This window comes from Nansenia antarctica (genome assembly GCF_963989245.1).
Source record: "Nansenia antarctica genome assembly, chromosome: 16".
Taxonomy (NCBI): domain Eukaryota; kingdom Metazoa; phylum Chordata; class Actinopteri; order Argentiniformes; family Microstomatidae; genus Nansenia; species Nansenia antarctica.
In genome coordinates, this window is record NC_137686.1 from 20,779,678 (window position 1) to 20,798,898 (window position 19,221).

General features: G+C 44.6%; 1 protein-coding gene across 1 annotated transcript in view; it reads left to right on the top strand.

Moving 5' to 3' along the window:
* Positions 1 to 2,630: 2,630 nt before the first annotated feature.
* The window catches only part of mtcl1 (microtubule crosslinking factor 1), a gene marked incomplete at both ends in the record, with an annotated part of 43,872 nt that continues 27,281 nt past the window's right edge, over positions 2,631 to 19,221 (top strand). The window contains 4 exons of the mRNA XM_080547016.1: positions 2,631 to 3,260; positions 3,689 to 3,847; positions 7,096 to 7,320; positions 7,602 to 7,760. Coding sequence (XP_080403142.1) covers positions 2,631 to 3,260; positions 3,689 to 3,847; positions 7,096 to 7,320; positions 7,602 to 7,760 — 1,173 coding nt within the window. The remainder of the gene's footprint in view (positions 3,261 to 3,688; positions 3,848 to 7,095; positions 7,321 to 7,601; positions 7,761 to 19,221) is intronic.

Consider the following 19,221-nt stretch of genomic DNA (forward strand, 5'->3'; position numbering starts at 1 on the left):
AACCACATATAGTTTGTCTTTTGTGATTGAAACCGTGTACATATACTCAGAAATGGCATAGCCTTTGGTTTTTTGACTGGACTACTTACAGGGTTGAAGGTATCCATGTGCAGATTCAATGTGTAGTTTATCTTCATGCTCAAGTAGCCTTGAGAGGGTCGTCATGTCCGTTTGTATCCGTTTGCCTTACAGTATTTGTGGCTGCAATGGCTCGTGTTACCTTTGTGTTCATTGTAATGTTTTGCACTACAATCCATTATAGCTAGTTAAGCTGAAATGTTGACCTGTTTTGGGGGAAGGTAGTGTAAAAAAGAGAGTACATTATTGAAAAGTTAGCACTAATAAAAAATGAACCTTGTTACAGTGTTGGACCCTACCACTACCCTTCGACACTTTTTTGTTTCAAACGAACGGAAGTGTAGTGGTTGATTAGTAGAGTAGTTTTTAGAAGGCATTGATGTTATGCCCAGAAACAGACTGTTCTTACATGTATATATTGACCCATGGGGAGATCTCTCCATATCAGCTGTAGAGAGAAAAAGGGACACTACAGAATGGAGGCAGTAGCTAGTAGCTACACACACACAGTTTTTGTTGTACAGACTGCAAAAGCTGATGATGTTGCTTTAGGAGTATACTTTAATTTCCTTACTAATGTTGTTGTAATGTTGTTTTTCATGCCTTTTCTCTTTCTCCTAAGTTCAAATACCCACGTTTAAAGTTGTTCAGTTTCCCTCCACAAACATGTCCCCCCCCCCCCCCCATTGCACTAAAGACAGACACAAATGAGAGGGCTATAACAAATAATGTCAATTGTTTTTTAGGAAGTTTGGTTGTCAGTATTTGAATGACTCAGGAATTTGATGGGCTCATTATTTGATTCATTGCTTTGAATCTCCCAAATAAAATATATGCAAACGGATCAAACCCAGATATGTCGGAAATATGAAATGCGAAATAGATGTTTGATCAGTAATAACAAGCCCTTTAGAATAATCCCATTTGAAGATTGGCCGTGTTTATGTTTGGGATTAAGTCACTGCGGGAAGTCCTATGTGTACAGGAATCATTGTGCCAATATGCATGATGTTTAGATAGACATATTGAGGTATTACAAGGTTCTGTTTCTTATTACATAGTGAATCATTTATTCACACAGATTGTTCAAGTGATATGATTAATCCTGGTAACTATCAAGTAAGCAAATATTACTTGTTATACCCTTAAGGAGTTTTTCACAGCAAATTGGCATCAGTTCCCCCCTAATAACTAATGCATTAATGTCCAACCTGACCTGATTCTTAACAGCTTGTCCTTATGCTATGATAACATTGATTGTAATGTAGCGCTGTAACCGTTTTTTTTCTTCTTTTTCTTTTCTTCTTGATATTTTCTGTCTGAGGAGATGATAGTTTTGTCAGGTAGTGCTGTATTGTAACGAAGTCACCATGGAACCCCTCTGAAAGCCCTGATTAAAATCTCTCCAAGTGTATTTGCTATATTCTGGGTTCATGCAAGATTTTTTGTTTGTTTGTTGTTTTGTGGATTTTACTTATGTTTCAATGCTGAGGTTTCTGGTGTGTATGGGTTAGGCCTACGTGGTATTTCTGAGGCTGTTGGACTGCTGGAATGGACAGCAGATGACGCAAACATACCCCAATTTAGCAATACATTTGGCATTGACCATGGTCTCTGTTCTCCAGACAAGCCTTATACTACCCATTATCATAATTATACTCTTTACAATGCATTCAATTGTAACATCCATTAAGATGAAAGACTGTACTTTGTATTAAACAAGTTTTAGTTTATTTGAAAAACAGTTGGCATGTTTTAAGTGGATTTGTGGTATTTATAACTTGTGGCATTCTTAAACTAATGAAGTGCAAATAAAGATATATATTTATTACCCAATAAATGAAGACTGTGTGATGGCTTAGTTTTTCAATATGTTGATTGTGCGTGTGTGTGTGCGTGTGTGTGTGTGTCATTGGGACATGCGCACGAAGGCGTGCCCGACCTGGAGCCGAAAAACGAGGGGTGTGTTTCGGTGTTTGTGAGGGACGCGCGCATGCGCCCCGCAGACACCACGGGCGTCCAGACTCCGACCGCAGCGATTGCAGATTGTCCATGTCAGATAGAAGAGTGGGAAAGGAAAGGGCATAAGACGGGGGGCCGAGAGTCAGAGGGGCCCGAGACACTGCTGCGAAACGGGGGAATGGGGAAATGAAATCCTATCGGGAAATAAGAAGACGGCTGATATCACCTTGTCCAGATTAAGCCTTACAAGCAGCGACTGCAGATGCAACCTGCCTCTCATCATTTTCTTTCAGATTAATCACATTTATTGCAGCATTTTCTTCAAGGAGACAGTCGCACGCAGGCAGGCTGGGCCAGGGATAGAGGGGAGTACAATGACAACCTGGTGAATGTATACCCACCGACGGGATGGAATAAACCTGCAAGAGAACACAGAGGGTGCACCGCATCACCCATCCGAAGTGATGAAAAGGAAAATTGAGGATCAACACTGTTGTATTTCTGGCTGTCGCCTGTCAGGGATATTATTTCTCAGTCTTGTGGATTGATCGTTTTTCACATCACCATCCCCTTGCCGGTGCCGGTGTATAATGGAGAGCCCCTCCAATGGCTCTGGCAGCGAAACTAAACCGCAAAACCACCAGTTGGAAAAGAAACGGTTAAACAGAGCCCCTTCGCCGGCGAGACCGTTACTCAAGGATGCCCATTCCCGGTCGCCCAAACCACCGGCGGCGAGCGTACCCAAATCTCCCAAACTGAATAAGCCAATAGCCAATCAGAGCCGCAGCTCCAGGCGCACCGGGTGCGTAACCGGAGCGAAAGACAAACCGGCCGCGATCAAAAGTAACACCAAGTCCCCGCTCCCCAAAAAGGCCACTAAGGTGACGGTCACCCCCCATGCAGCCCCCGAGGCCCCTAAAATCGCCAGCAGCAAACCGGACAGCAGCAGTGCCAGTCCACACCTCCCCGCCAAAGGCAAGAAGGGCAAACTAGCCTCTCTGTCTCTGGCCCAAGTCTCTGGGCAGGGCCATCATGGCTCTCCGATACGCGTCCCGACCGGTGCTACCCCTCTGGGCAGGGTCAGTCAGACCGACAGCAGCTCGGATTTATCGGACTGTCCCTCGGAGCCGCTCTCTGATGAGCCGAGGCTGGCTCCGGCGGCCGGGAGCGATGGGGAGTCGGGGGGCACTGTCTCCGGGTCCAGTGACACCAGGGATCAGGTGGGAGATACGGATAATGAATGTGCAATAATACTATGTGCAATATGACAACCCTCGGGTACATAAGGTTCAGAGAGAGGAAATGTTAGGATATTTATATTTATAGCATAGCATAGAGTACAGCAGTGTTTTATTTGTATAGTAGTGGATAGTGTATATAGCCTTTATTTATGTAAACCAGCTCTTTTCCCTTCTTGTTTTTAGTATATATATTTTTTCCTAGCACCAGGGGAGCCCCCCCTCCCAAATTTCGTTGTATGGTACCTGTACTATATCAATGACAATAAAGACCATTCATTCATTCATTCATTCATAATCCGTTGCAGGCAGCACCGTTATCCTCAGAAGCCTTTGAAGGGGCTGTCGCTCCATTGCGCACGGTGGAGGGGAGCGCGTCTCTCACGGCGAAGGAAAGCATCATGTCCCAGGCCAGCAGCACAGGTGCGCACCCATCAGAGACATGCAAACAGGAGATGTTACCCTCAACAACTGCACAACTCAACCTGGAAGGATGCAACAAGGATGTACTTGAAGAGGATTTATTAAGGGAAATTGAAGATCTTCGCTCAGAAAACGACTACCTCAAGGTAAAGGCAGGGGCTGACGACAATTCGTGACGTTAGAATTATAAGGGTCTAGGATCTCCATTTTTGTCAAAATTGAGTTTTTTTACATAATCTGATCCATTAGGTGTTTATTAATGCATGTGTGGTGTTATTTTTTTAAATGTTGACATTTTTGAGTTAGTAATTCATAAAATACAAAGGTTCCATCTCACAGAACATAATGGAATGTAAAAACTTTGACGCTCAATATCTCTGAACTGCCCTAAACGGAGATAGAACCGTATCATTCTAAGCACACGAATTGTCTCACAACAGTTATTTGCCATATTGTTTTTGTTGTTGTTGTTGTGACAATAATACAATAAACACATTGGAATGATGGTGCTAAACAATGCACAGTGCTGTTGCTGCATTGGCCGTTGCAAAACACGACATGTGTTATATCCACTGTCTTGTCTTTGCCATGCAGTGATGTACTCTGTCGTTGCTTGTAAACCCTTTAGATTACTCATAGTTGGAATTCATGTTTTCACCTGCTAACCTTTGATACCTCTGGTGTGCGGTACCTACCTGCCCTGTGTGGAGTTCTCCATGCTCTGGCCATTCAAGTCAACCCTATTGAGATTGAGCCCCTGTTCAAACAGTAACATTTCAAATGTCCTAATGGTAAACATGTTTAATTCATGCTTTATGTGGGATGAGAGGGGAGAGGGGAGGGGAGGAGAAGAGGAGATAATGCGGCAAACAATTTGCCATCATTTTTTTAGATGTGAGATGGATTCATACAGTATGCATGTCACTACTATGGGATTTTTGTAGCTAACTCGATATCAGCTATCCGCAGCCGCGCTGTAAAGACGCGAGAGTTAATCTGCTTCTCTGGCTCTCTCATCATAATGGCTCTGTCCCACAGGACTTGATAACAGTCAGATGTCCCATGTGTTTGGTGTACAAATGCCTGTCTGCCTGCCTGTCTGCCTGCCTGGCAGCTGGGTCTCCATGCACTCACTCCATCCCCCACACAGACAGATAGACACACACACACACACACACACACACACACACACACACACGCGCACACACACACACACACACACACACACACACACACACACACACACAGACACACACACACACACACACACACACACACACACACACACACACACACTGTCTCTTCATGCTTCTTGCTGCTATACAAACCAGGAAAATCATTACAAAGATATTGATTATCTTTGTCCCATGTTGTCAGTGACTCGTCAATATGACTCGTCATCATAACGTGAGCTTAGAATGATAAGGTTCTATCTCAGTTTAGGGCAGTTCAGAGATATTGACCGTCAAAGTTTTTACATTCCATTATGTCTTGTGAGATGGAACCTTTGTATTTTATTAATTACTAACTCAAAAAATAACACCACACAGGCATTAATAAACACCTAATGGATCAGATTATGTAAAAAACTAAATTTTGACAAAAATTGAGATAGAACCTTATAATTCTAACGTCACGATAAGAAAAAAACAAATCTATGCTCGGACCAGGGGCCGTTGGCAGTCACAATGCTAGAAGAAGGAAATATTAGAGGAACTGTACAGGGGGGTAGTGGGGATGAAGAGGTGGAGAGGCCTGTAGGAGGAACGGTCAAGATGTAGCCTGAGTGTAGCATTGAGTGTCACAGCGAATAGTGAACAGTCACATGATGAGATGTGACGACCCGTAGGCCTAATGTTGTCTCAGTACAGACATACTCTTATCAACATTCAAGGCACCTCTTATTCTACAGCTCAGGATGGATGGCATAGATACAGTAGTTAGCCTCAGGCTAACACAGCTTTAAACCTGCCCATTGATTCTGCTGACCCTGTGAATTGCCATCAGCTCCTCTGTAGAAATACAAATATGGCAACAAAGTTCCGTTCACCCATCCTTACGACTGATTCTACTCTCATTTTCATCACCCTCTCCAACACCCCCCCCACCCCCACTTTCAACATAGTTAGTTCTTCTCTCTCTTCAAGTGTCAGTCAACAAGCCTCTTCTAGTACTCTCCTCAGGGGAAATCTAATAAGCAGAAAACAGCTGAGTCAGCGTTCAGGATGGAGGTCAACTGTTTACCCTCAGAAACATGCTCCACACAGTGAACAGCCTACTCAACCTGATTGTGTTTTTACAAATGAATAATAACAGTTATCACTAGAATTTGAGATAAGACATTCACTATTACTGGCCATACAAATGGAGTATACCTGTACTTCCCTTCATCTGAACTCCTTAATATGTTCCTCATCACCCCCCCCCCCCCCCCCCCCCCCCTTCAAAGTCATCTCTATTAAAATCCAGTGGTCTATCACTCAGTCAGAATCTGGTCACAATTTAGAAGGCATTTTAATTGGAAAATAACATCATCAGTGCACTCTCCCATCAAGGATAATCATAACTTTCCACCCCCTCTCTCTGATTCTACCTTAGGGGGTTGGTCCTCAAAGGGTATTAAATCAATGTCTAACCTATATGTGGATGGCAAGTTTGTATCGTTTGTATCGCACAACTCTCTGAATTATTCAATCTACCGAAGTCTCACTTTTTCAGGTACCTCCAAATCAGACATTTTGTCCAGAAAAAGAATGCTTCATTCCCAGACCTCTCGACAAACAATGCAGTAGATCACATTCTCTCACTTTCCCCAAGCAGCAAAGGTCTAATTTTGACTATATATCACAACATATGTGATATCACCCTGTATTCACTACAGGATTTTAGGAGACTCTGGGAGAAAGACCTTGGAGAGGAAATGACAAACGATCAATGGCGGGCGCCATTTTTTGGTCCTGCCCCAAACGTAACACTTTTTGGGCCAGCATCTTTGGTGCCTACACTAAGATATTTAAGAGTGAGGCGGCAGGGCTTCTTGCTTTTCTTTTCATTGTATTGTATGTGCTTCTTTTGTACTCCTTAGTTAGACTAAAGCATCAATGGAGAATTATTTGGATAGAAATTGTTGACTAAAATGGACAAGGGGGGAGGGTCAAGGACGGAGGGGAGGGGAGGGCTGGGTTGGGGTAATGATGTTAACTCATGTGAAAAACCAATTAAAAACTGTTAAACAAAAAAAAGAAATCGAGATGAGTTGATGATGATTAGATAGCAATCTAGTGTCAATACAATTTGATAAAGAAGCACACATAACAATCACTTTGCGGTGTTAGAGTGTTGCCCTGTAGGTTTTGTGTGCCTGACGGTCTGTCTCTCTCGCTTCCTCTCTCAGGATGAAGTGGACGAGCTGCGTGCTGAGATGGAGGAGGTGCGGGACAGCTACCTGGACGAGGAGGTGTATCAGCTCCAGGAGCTGCGCAGAGAGCTGGACCGCTCCAATAAGAACTGCCGCATTCTGCAGTACCGCCTGCGCAAAGCCGAGCAGAAGAGCCTGCGGGTGGCCCAGACCGGACACGTGGACGGAGAGCTGCTGCGCAACCTGGAGCAGGACCTGAAGGTGCGTCTATGTGTTGGGGTGTGTGCTTGTGTGTGTGTGTGTGTGTGTGTGTGTGTGTGTGTGTGTGTGTGTGTGTGTTTGTGTATGTGTGTGCATGTGCCTGTTTGTTATGTATGGTCTTCTACGTATGTGTTCATGTTTTTGTATGTTTGTTTATGCAACGTCTCAATAGCTAACGTTGTCATTTAATGTTGTCGTCTAATGTTTTCGTCTAATGTTGTCGTCTAATGTTGTCATCTGATGTTGTCGTCTAATGTTGTCATCTATGTGTTCCTGTCAAGGTGGCTAAAGACGTGTCGGTGCGTTTGCACAACGAGCTGGAGAGTGTGGAGGACAAACGCACCAGAGCAGAGGACGAGAACGAGCTGCTCCGACAGAACATCATCGAGGTGGAGATCTCGAAACAGGCAATGCACAACGAACTGGAGAGGACCAAAGAGGTAGGACGGTGGTGACGATGATGAGGGGGATGATGAAGATGTTTTCAATAGTGATGATGATGATGATGGTGATAATTGTTTTAGTTATGATAAATGATCACAATTTGTTGACTTAATTTGTTGATTGATAGGTACTTTATTGATCCCCGAGGGGAAATGTAAGCATTATAGCAGCTCACGCCACAAACAACAGCACCAAAATAAAGTGACAATTGAATAATATAATAATCTAAAAATAAAGAAAAGTCATAAAATGGACATCAGAACGAAACATTATAGATAGTATCAAAGGTCCAATATGATGTCAGTTTATGCAATCCTGTTTGGAAAAGGTAGGTGATTTAGCTCATTTTGATACCAGATGGCGGTCAGGTTAGTGTTGGCACCATAGGGTGTAACACAGCATCCTACTCCTTTTTTGTTTCACACATCAGAGAATTTTTCAGGCTAATTCGGTCACGGTTCTAATCAATGCAGATCACTGACCTAATCAGTGTGTGAATTAGCCTCATCAATCATTGACCAAATCGAATAGCCTTCTTCGATGGACCAGGTAGTGTCTAAATATGTTTCCCAAGTTCAGCCCACAAAGGCATGCCGTAGGTAGCCGTCGATAGTTTAAGGTCAGGATTACAATACAGAGTTCTTCTTTTGTTTATTAGATGGCTATTGACTGTGTCATTTCCCCTTCATTTCTTTGATCTAGCTCTCTCATTGGACAGTGTCTGTTGCCTGGTAGCATAGTGGTGTGGCTATCCGGTTGATAATGAGATCAAGAGGAGGTATTCTGGGTGGTTTGGGGACGTCTTAAAGATTAGGCTAATGGACAGTGGCAGTGGCAGGTTCAAAAGTCTCTCGGGGAGCAGAGAGCTAGGCCATGCTATGCAGGTTACAGGCAGTCGATATGTGACGCCGACTGGTCTACCCAGCAACAACCCGCAAACGCCAAAGCCTCGAAAAAATCATACTGAAAGTTGTTCTGACCAGAAAATCTGATTTGTTTTCTTTTCTTTTCATAATACACAACTTGAGGGTTTTGAAGTACCCACACGATATAACAAACGACACGTTTTTACGATCATTCGGGTAGTGGTGGTCTAGTGGATAGTGAGTTGGACTTGTGATCGGAAGGTTGTGAGTTCAAATCCCGCCTGAAGCCACACCACTACTAGTGTGCCCTTGGGTAAGGCACTTAGCCCTCAGTTACTCCAGGGGGAATGTCCCTGTAATTCGTAATTGTAAGTCGCTTTGGATAAAAGCGTCTGCTAAATGGCAAAATTATTAATTAATTATTTTATCATTCAATGCGTATAATCTGTCAGCAAAATAAGCTTGTTTTTCATATGATTTCCATGGGGTTTGGGGGTGGGCTGATCCAACCATGTTTGGTTTCATTTGGTTTCATTGGCTATTGAGGTGGATCGAGGTAACCTATGGCTGAGTGAGGGAGGGGGATATAAGCATGCTACACTGTTTACAGTGACCAACACTTAGTCACCAATCTACAGCATAGAGGCGTAACCTGCGTCACAGCCATTCTTGCAACATGAGTTTCTGGAGGGAATTTTCTCGAATTCTAGTCCAGAGTAGTACCTGACCAGCACCTGTCTGATCTGTTTGCAGGTCCATGGTTTTGTTCGCTAAAGTAGCAGGTCTTGACAGTCTCCACACCTCTCTGACATTCTTTGACACTGTTGACATTTTCAAAGGTCTACAATGTGAGTGAACACTCACTGAGCCACTGTGTGAGTGGGTGAAGTAGCCTAGATGATGCGCCCCCTACGGGGTGCCCCTAATCATTATCTTGATACAGGGAGACAGGCCCTGTCTGACAAGGGAGCAGGCTAGACACCACAGGGTTCCATCGGAGGGATGGCGGGAGGAGAAGAGAAGAGCAGATGGAAGGATGGATGGAGAGAGGTGGAGAGAAAGGCAGAGATGGGAGAAGCTGCTGCGCTACTGAATGGTCGCATATTCTCTCCTCCTCTCCTCCTCTCCTCCTCTCCGCTCCCCGGAGATTTGCCCCAGAAAAACACCGGCAGGCGCTGGATCTGCGGTCCAGATCACGTGACTTCATTTTCCATCGTTTCCCTCTCCGTATCAGAGGTGTTATATTTCAATGTATTTTTCAGTATTTCCTTATTTAAACACCAGGAAATAGTCATCTTTTCCGAATCAAGGATTTAATAACCAAGCCACTGCTGTTGCAGATTTGACTTTGTGTTTAATTCCTGCAGAATTCATAAGGCACACAATGATAATCTTGTTATTGGTTGATTTCAGAGACGATAAGAGTGCCTTGCGAACTGCCAAAAAGCATTAAATCGAAAGGAATGAGCTCAAATGAGTGCATCTAAAAGACTGCAGCCTACACTCAGAGCTGCTGAATGAGAGAGATAAATCACAGTGACAGTTTTTTCTTTCTTTCCCATGGAGAGAGGAGCATGCTAAACAGATAAGAATGTGGTCGGACTGGACTGATGTGCTTCCTCATTCTGCCTTAATTCGACTATTAACCGAGTGACATGTCTGTTACGTGACTAGAGGAAGATAAACTTATAAACTCTCATAAACTCTATCCAAAACAACGCAACCCCCCCCGCTATCACAGCCATATTCTTGATTTGTTTGTCCCCTTAGATTGGGTGTCTCATTTAGAATTGAAAATAATAGTCATCCAGTCATTGGAGGAAATGCCTTCGTATACTTTAGAGTTAGCATAGAATAACACAACTGACTAAAATAACATTGGTGCCTGCTTCTATTGGAAACAGAGTGTAAAAATGCTGATAAACTGGTGATAGAAAACGAGAGTTGGTCACTCCTCCTGCCCTGGCTGTGCCAGCTCTGTTCCTGTCCTGTGCTATCAGAGGAAGCACAGCATGACTCGGGGCCAAGGGATTGGCACCTCAGCATGAATTAATCCAACTAGAAGGCCTGTTATGAAACAGCCTGGCATGTTTCAGGGCTCCGCAGGGGAAGAGGAGAGGAGGAGGAGGAGGAGGAGGAGGAGGAGGAGGAGGAGGAGAGCAGTCAGATGGCGGTGTAGTCTCTGTGAGCCTTTGATACAGCCACAGCTTAGAAACGTTTTACAAACACTTTAGGAGCTCTAGTGACACAGGACCTTCTGTCAATTGGCTACCAGCGCAGATATTGCAGCTGCTGGGGACCATGTTGTCAGATAGACTGGGACGCCATGCAGGGAAGGGGTGATTGGTTAGAGTGCAATTTCATTCCTTTGACATTTCAAGAAAGGCCCCGTTGAGGCTGTCATGAAACAGCATTAATGAAATGTCATTTCGGTACAAGTTTTCGGGTGATTCATCATTTGTGACCAGTCTTTTGGGATCAGATTTCCTGAAGGCGATAAGCTGGAGTCGTCCCATAGTCTTCCTGCTGTGAAGTATTCAGCTGTGTTCTCTTGTATCCCTGTGGTACTGTATTCCCCTCAGAGACACAGATCTACACCACTATGGAGTTCTAAGAATGTGAGGAACACTCACATGACAAATAACTCCATGTAACAAATAACGGATGAGAGAGAATCACCACGCTTTCTTTTTCACGCTAGAGTAGATGCATGCTTTCACCTTTCCTTTTACTCTCTCTCTCTCTCTCTCTCTCTCTCTCTCTCTCTCTCTCTCTCACACACAAACGCATGCACGCACTCACACATCCACACATCCCGGTTCCTCTCTCCTGTGCAGCTGGAAGGATATGAGGGAATTTCATTGACCTAGTTAATGTCTTCTCTCTCTCTCTGACTCCTCCAGTGGAGAGGAGGAGAGGAGGAGAAGAGATGGGGGGGGGGGACGACGACAAATCTACTGCAGTGCCAGTGACACACATCCATAGAGCAGTTTATCAGTGAGACAGTCTCTCCAGTGTGCACAATGTGTACATACGTTGTCTAAATGCCATGTTCTATACATTCAGTGTACCAATAGTAGGCATGTAGGGGGGAGATGAGGAAATACGTAGGCTCATTATTAATCCTGTATGAACCCAGCAGGAGGGCAGAGCGCTTAAATGGGATTTGTCCTTTGAAGTTGGAAAGCCCTTGAGGAAAAAAAAAAATCAATTGACACAGTTTATATTATACATACATTTCGCACGACCATGCGTTTACAAGCCAGAAAACGATCAAAGCTACAGAGGCACACACACAATTAAGAACTTTGAATTGAGCAATTGAAAAACCCAATCCTGCATATGACTTTGTTTGGAGAGAGACAGAGAACACCACTGTACCAACGCTTCAACCCAGTCAGGACGCACTCTTTCTTTTCTTTGCACTCTTTCACTTATAATGACGGTACTTTGTCATTCACTTGTTGCCATGATACAGTTTTGCCAGCAGTGAATAAAGAACAGATGAATTTGACTAAATCACCCAACTGAAATAATTTAAATGACTAAACGAGGGGGCGGCACACGGATTTGAATCGGAGATCTGCAGTCAAAGATAAGTTACATACCATTATGAAGCTCTCTACACCCACACACACAGTATCCAGCAACCAAGGCCATTGCAGAGTAGCCGGTGTTTCAAAAGTGTGGAATTTGTCGCTGCCTTTTGGGATCCCCAGAGCAGGTGTTTATATTCTAAATCAGATAAAACGACACCTAGGCAAAGGTAATCCCGGGGGTTTTTGCTCTGAGGTGAAAAAACCAATCCAGGCTGAATAGATTAGAAGAGTGTGAGCGTTTAATCTGATACAGAAAGATTTAATGATGTTTTACAAGAATATTTAAATATTAAGTCATATTTGTGGTTGGAAATTGAGTATTTTCAAACATTTGAACAGAATCGGGGGTGTTGTTAAATGCAAGGGAATTGCTTTTTAGCCCAATTAATGGAAGGAATGGAATGGAATTAATGGAATGGAATGGAATGGAATTAAGCCCAAAAAGAGAGGCAAAACAGTATCAGGCCAAAGTGCACATTGGCTATCGGGGGTTAATCCTAAAAATTGGAATCAGTGCTCAACGAAACCCACTGAAAGAGGTGCAGAGAAATTAATCACAACAGTCTTCAGCATTATAGTCGTTGTTCCTACTCTCTGTGTACTGGGTTCTGCTGTCTTCCGTCGCTGTTTCTAAATGGATTACAGTTATATTCAGGAGTGATGACAGCAGCTTGGCAGGCACCGGCCTAGACTGAGTCACTGAGTTTCTCACCTCTCTCCCGAAGACCGGAGAAGAGGCTCGTCAGAAATACATTGTGCTTAGAATATGATGTGGTAGACATCATTACAGAATGTGTGAATATGAATGAAGCGAGGACTAGAGGACTTCATTAGACTTGGCGGCGGGGGGAACTGAGAGTAGTAGAAGTCTCTCTGCTCTGCTCTGATCGGCAACACCAGGAGAAACACAGCCGATGTGTGAGAGACCAGGTTAAATTCCCATGACGTTCTATCTACTACAAGGAACCTAAGTGCTTTAGTTATGTATCTCCTGCAGGGTGCTGTCATGTCTATGTACAAAATGGCCATGTACCAGTACTTGAAACTGCATTGTCCAAACACCCTGAGGTATTCTCCGATATAAATAGATATGTATTCATTGAAAATGCAATGTCGGTGGATAGATGGTATGGCTGTTCTCCTTTGAAGGCAAGCATGTGTTTTGTAGAGGAGGAGAGGAAAGGCAGACAGGAGTGAGGGTTGGAGCTCTCCTGGGTTGTTTGTTGCAATGCACGCACGCAATCATGATTTAATGACGACTTCAGCAATAAAACAGAGGCCTACCCACTAGGCTGGATATACTGTTTCACTCCAAGAGTTCCTCAAAAGCTCTAAGATAAACAAATACATAATCTGCTCTATCTACCTCCCATGATTGTAGAATGGTGCAAAGAACAGAAAAGCCACAGATTCAATAGTAGCCTGACTAGCTTTTTCTATGTACATTTCTCAAGAGCTCCCTGTTTTATAAGCCTTGTAGAATATGCTGTACACAGAATGACGAGTTAAACAAATACAAGCCTCAATCAAAAACACATAAGAAAACACAGTTAGAAGAAGACATAGTTCAAACAAGCTATACAAGAGCAATCGACTAGGGGACTTATTGCCTTGGTAAACACATAGCGGATGTAGGTCCACCTCAATAACAGGGCTCATTGCGGTCAAACCTGTGACAGTAAACCTCCTTATTCCTCTTAAGAACCATTAAGGACCTAAGAGCCAGTAAGCCAAGCTATCTCCTGTCCCACTGGCCTGTATAAAACATAGGCTTTAGACCGTGAGCCGCATCAGGCCACCACCTTTGATCTGGTCTGGTCTGGTCTGGTCTGGTCTGGTCTGGCCTGGTCTGGTCTGGTCTGGTCTGGAGTGGAACATCTCCGCTGCCATCTGTCACCACTCTGGACGCCTCCTATCACGGAGTGATGAGTTATGACTGATCAATGAAGCCCTAAAGACTGGTCACCGCCACTCTGTCACCGTCGCTGCCCTAAAAGAGTTACGCTGAGTGTCCTCTTAGGCAGGTTACCATGACACCTTCATCCCAGGATGTTGGCCACCATCTGGGGCTGTCGTGACTAACGATCTGGCCATGAGGGTTATTATGGTTCAGTCGCTGCCACCTGAGGTCTGAGTGTTACCGGTTGTTATCGTCAATAGGGCTTTGGCTGTCACCATGACGGTCATAGGGCAACATTTCAAATGGCCCTCTATTGGCTGTCTGCCTACTGCTCGGAAGCCACAATAGACTCTCTGCGTGCATAAGTGTAAGCCCCTCCCCCTTATTACTGACACATTGTGTGAACCCTTTGACACAAAAGGGGACAAAGTGTGTGTGTGGGGGGGATGGGGGGTGGGGTTGTGGGGTGAAGTAGGCCTCATTATGAACCAGCTGGACACCCCTCTCCCCCCAGTCTTACCCTATGCCCCCCACCCCCAATGCCCCCAACCCTGGCCCACCCCAATCCCTGCCTCGCTGACAGATAAGAATAAGGACCCATTGTCTGCTAGCTAGCTATGCCATTAGTGAGAGAGAGAGAGGAGCCATGACCAAACCCAGAGGGCAGGAGCTCTGGGCCGCCGCCCCTGTGGAGAGAAGGAGATGGAGATAGAAGAGATTTATAGCATTGGGATCTAGCTGTGTATGGATCCCATCTAAGGACGAAGCCTTATTACTGTAGACATGTGGTTAATGATCACTGGATGGGGGAAGGAAACACTTAAAAAACAACAGGGGTTCATCATGCTATAGGCTAATTATGAATGATTTACCATGGCCTACTGTAAGCCTTAGAAGAGGCTACAGTCTCCAACTAGATGTTAATCATGGGTTGAGGGCTAATTAGTTGCTGATAAGTGCTTAATTAGGGCCTTGTAGCCATTTGGAGTCGGATGTTTACGAAAAGGAGAGTGGGTACTGAGAGAGAAAATGAATTGTTGAATTGTTTTTTTTAACTCACCCCCCCCCTTCAAATATATTTTGTTCCAACAGTGAATGATGTTAAAGAAATAGACTTTTCAAGTAGCTCCCTGAACAATTGGTAGCTCTGGCGTCGATTCAATACCATTCAATACGCAAAAAAACGTTCGAATTTCAAGGTCAAATCCCTATGGTGCAAAGAACAGAAAAGCCACAGATTCAATAGTAGCCTGACTAGCTTTTTCTATGTACATTTCTCAAGAGCTCCCTGTTTTATAAGCCTGGCTGATGGTATCTGTTCTGGCAGCAATTGCCTGGCAAATGGAGTATCTCTTTCCCATTTCAGAATTGTCCAGCATTATTCTGCCTGAGGCTGAATAAGAGTTAAGAGGTTACATCTTGTACCGTCCGGTATGTCATGAGGAGAGCAGGAAGCCTTCTCTCCTCTCCTCCCTCTCTCCCTCTCTCTCTCTCTCTCTCTCTCTCTCTCTCTCTCTCTCTCTCTCTCTCTCTCTCTCTCTCTCTCTCTCTCTCTCTCTCTCTCTCAAGATATCCAGCAGCGCCATTGGCCACCAGCCAAACGCCATCCCAGAATACTCAGTGGACCTGCTGGAGAGGTTGTGGGCAGATGACATGGCAGCATTCCCCCTCCTCCAGGGCTGTCTCTGCCATGATATCATGTATAGCAGTTAGTGCAGCTCAGCCAACGCTAGTGCCTGATATAGGGTGACTTTTCCTACAGTGTCCTTTTTTTATACCGTTATAGCCACGATGATGCACGTGAACTCAGAGTTTGATTTGGATTTGGACGATAACTCGAATATGATTTGATCTAGGGTGACTTAGAGGGGGGCGGTGAAGCCTCCAGTTATAGTATAGCCAATATCTAAGAGTTAATAATTGAAATGTTGTATGAAGTACACTAAGCAGACTGATGGAAAGAGCAGTGCATTTTTTCTTCTGATGAATATTGATGAATATTTATGCTGTGTATGATGATAAGGGCCTGGCTCTGGGCCAAAGTTAGAATATATACTGTATGAACATATCCCACTATAAATGCTGCGTGTCTTACAGTAGGAGTGAAGTGCTCTCTAGTCACTGAGGTCAGACAGTCCACCCAGTGTCCTTCAATCCCTTTTATAGCAACGGTATCTCGCAGCAGCACTGGGCTCTGGGACATGGCCAGTGGCCAGCTTTACAGTTGTTAGCCTTACAAATCAAGAGGTACACGGTCCTAAACTCATTTACCCGTCTCCCAGGGATACAGTGTGGTTTAGCTTTATTATTCTTTTTAATATATCTATATATGAAGAAACCTTATTTAAAGCATAAGAAAGCAAGAGAGTCAGCAGTCGCCGGGGAAAATAGGTTATTGATCATAACACTGTATGCCATAGCAAAGTTTAAACGTATGAATACAGTAATACAACGTCAAATGGTTAGTGTTCGCCACAACACAATGGTTTGAATCAAACCGTTGTGTCTTGGCAAACATGGTCGGCTTGCTACCCCAGACTCCAGTCAATCAATTTCCCTGTCTCTATCTGTCCGTCACCATGGCAGCCAGTGACAGACAGCTCACCCAGGCGTCGGGTCATTAGTTACCTTGAAACAAGCCTAGAGTACACTGGCTTTTTATTGCTGTTACTATGGGTTACTCTGCTGTGTGTGTGTGTGTGTGTGTGTGTGTGTGTGTGTGTGTGTGTGTGTGCGTGCGTGCGTGTGTGTGTGTGTGTGTATGTGTGTGTGTGTGTGTGTGTGTGTGTGTGCGTGTGCGTGTGCGTGTGTGTGTGTGTGCGTGTGTGCGTGTGCGTGTGCGTGTGCGTGTGCGTGTGCGTGTGAGCATGCGTGTATGCGTGGTGCAGATAATCACAAACCTAAAGAAACAATAAACAGGCCTATATATTCTGAATATACAATAGGCATCGCATTTTGTTTAATGTACAAATCAGTTGACTTAAAAGTGTGAAAGCTGTGAAAGTGAGCCGGAGAGGTTCCTGTATGGTGGAGGAGACACAGGAGGTAATATTTAATGCATTAACAGTGGCGGCACATCCGTCTGTGGTGGCAGGGCTGCTGAGGGTGGCTCGTTGAAGTGCTCTCCCACTCCCACGCTACGCTCTCTCTCTCTTCTTCCTGGTGGACATGCTGATTCAGCACACAGGCATGCCTTCAAGAACCAGTCGCCAGCTTGTTAACGTATGGGTTGGTCACACACAGAAACACACACACACACAGTTTGTAGGTTGCTTATCCTAGATATACAAACCAGGTGTAGCCTACAGCCTATAACCAATGAGATTCAGTGAGGAAGGTGTTTGTTTTTGTTTTTTAACTCTCACAATCTTATCAACGGATCAGGTACTTATTAGCTGCTGCTAATTATCCAGTTAGGGTGAGCTAGCATGGAATTATAGGTTATTATGCACTTGGGAGTCTGCAGGGGATTTCGAAACAATCAGCCTGTTCTTTTTTGTTGTTGCACTTAACAATTGAATTAACAAATGGAGTTTATTTTGTGCCTTGCCAGCTGGCATGGCGTGTGACAGCTCTTCACACCCGTGTCACAGCTCTTTTGTGCAGCTGTTTAATGCTTGTTGGGTTTCAGACTGTAGTCAAAGCAAGTTCAGCCAGGGGGAACAGTATGGGACTCAGTGACCCTCAGTGGCTCACACGAACACACACACACACACACACACGCACACACACACGCGCGCACACACACACACACACACACACACACACACACACACACACACACACACACATACACAGTATATTCCATAGAGAGTTAGCTTGTTCCCACCTACGGGCTGCTGAACTCTAACCCATCTGGAGAAACGAGGAACACCAGAATAGAATGCTGCTCAAATAACTCACATCACACACACTTACTGCATGTGTTAATAACCTGCAATCCATCATGCCCTGCAGAAGCAACGCAGTGAAAGTGCTGTGAAGCTATCTATTCTAAAAATATGTTACCACACGGGTCAAGTGTGTCTTCCTAGTCCCTAAGGTGCAGGTAAGATGGAGGCGGTGTAGAGAAATTGGCAATCGGTCTGTTTAGGAGATGCACACATCGACTGGGGATGGCCTGACATTGCAGCGACCTCGAAAGAGCAGCATCCAGCTTTTCTCTCTGCTGCGTACACACACACACGCACACACACACACACACACACACACACAAACACACACATATGCACATGCACACACACACACACACACCCACACACACACACACATGCACACATATGCACACACACACACATACACACACAGATGTACACACACGCACACATGCACACCCACACCCACACACACACCCACAGGCACACACACATGAGCGCAATGAGACAGCATCTAAGTACACACTTACAAGATTAATTTAATTCAGTTAGCTTTGATTGGTTTAGGGCTTTTTCAAATATCACTGTCACAGCTATTCTCAGATGCTGTCGTTCTTGTTACAGGCAGCATGGATTCTATACGTTCCCTGTTATACGCTAACAGGGAAGTGAAATTGAATTCCACTAGGGGTGCTACACCTGACCAATAGAGCATATCCAGATGATGTTCATTTACAGTCTATATAGCGCTTGTGCTATATGCCAGAGACTGATAGCTCCTATAAATATATAGCGCAGTGTGCAGTGTACTACAGCACAGAGAGAGGTCTAGAGAAGGCACTTTTGCTAAGACACATACTACACCATGTCTAAAGGTTCATTACAAATACATAATTCAATATAGTTGTATGTGTTAGGTCATCGACGGATTCCCTCCAAACTCTCCAGCTGGTAAATGTCCTGTTGTGTACGGTATGTTCTGTTCCACCCGGGCGACTAGAGCTTTGTCAGGGTGTTCTGGATGGGTTCATCTCTCTGGCCCGTTCCCCGAGGCTGTAGCGGTTACTTTTGTGTGTGATGATGTCATCCTCCATGGTCACGCCATACTTCCTGCTTAATCTCATTATCGGAGGCAGCAGCTCGAGCTTAGATTCTATAGTTCGCTTCGAAACAGAATCATAACTAGGTCAGGCCGTCGCGTTCAGATGCCGTCCAAA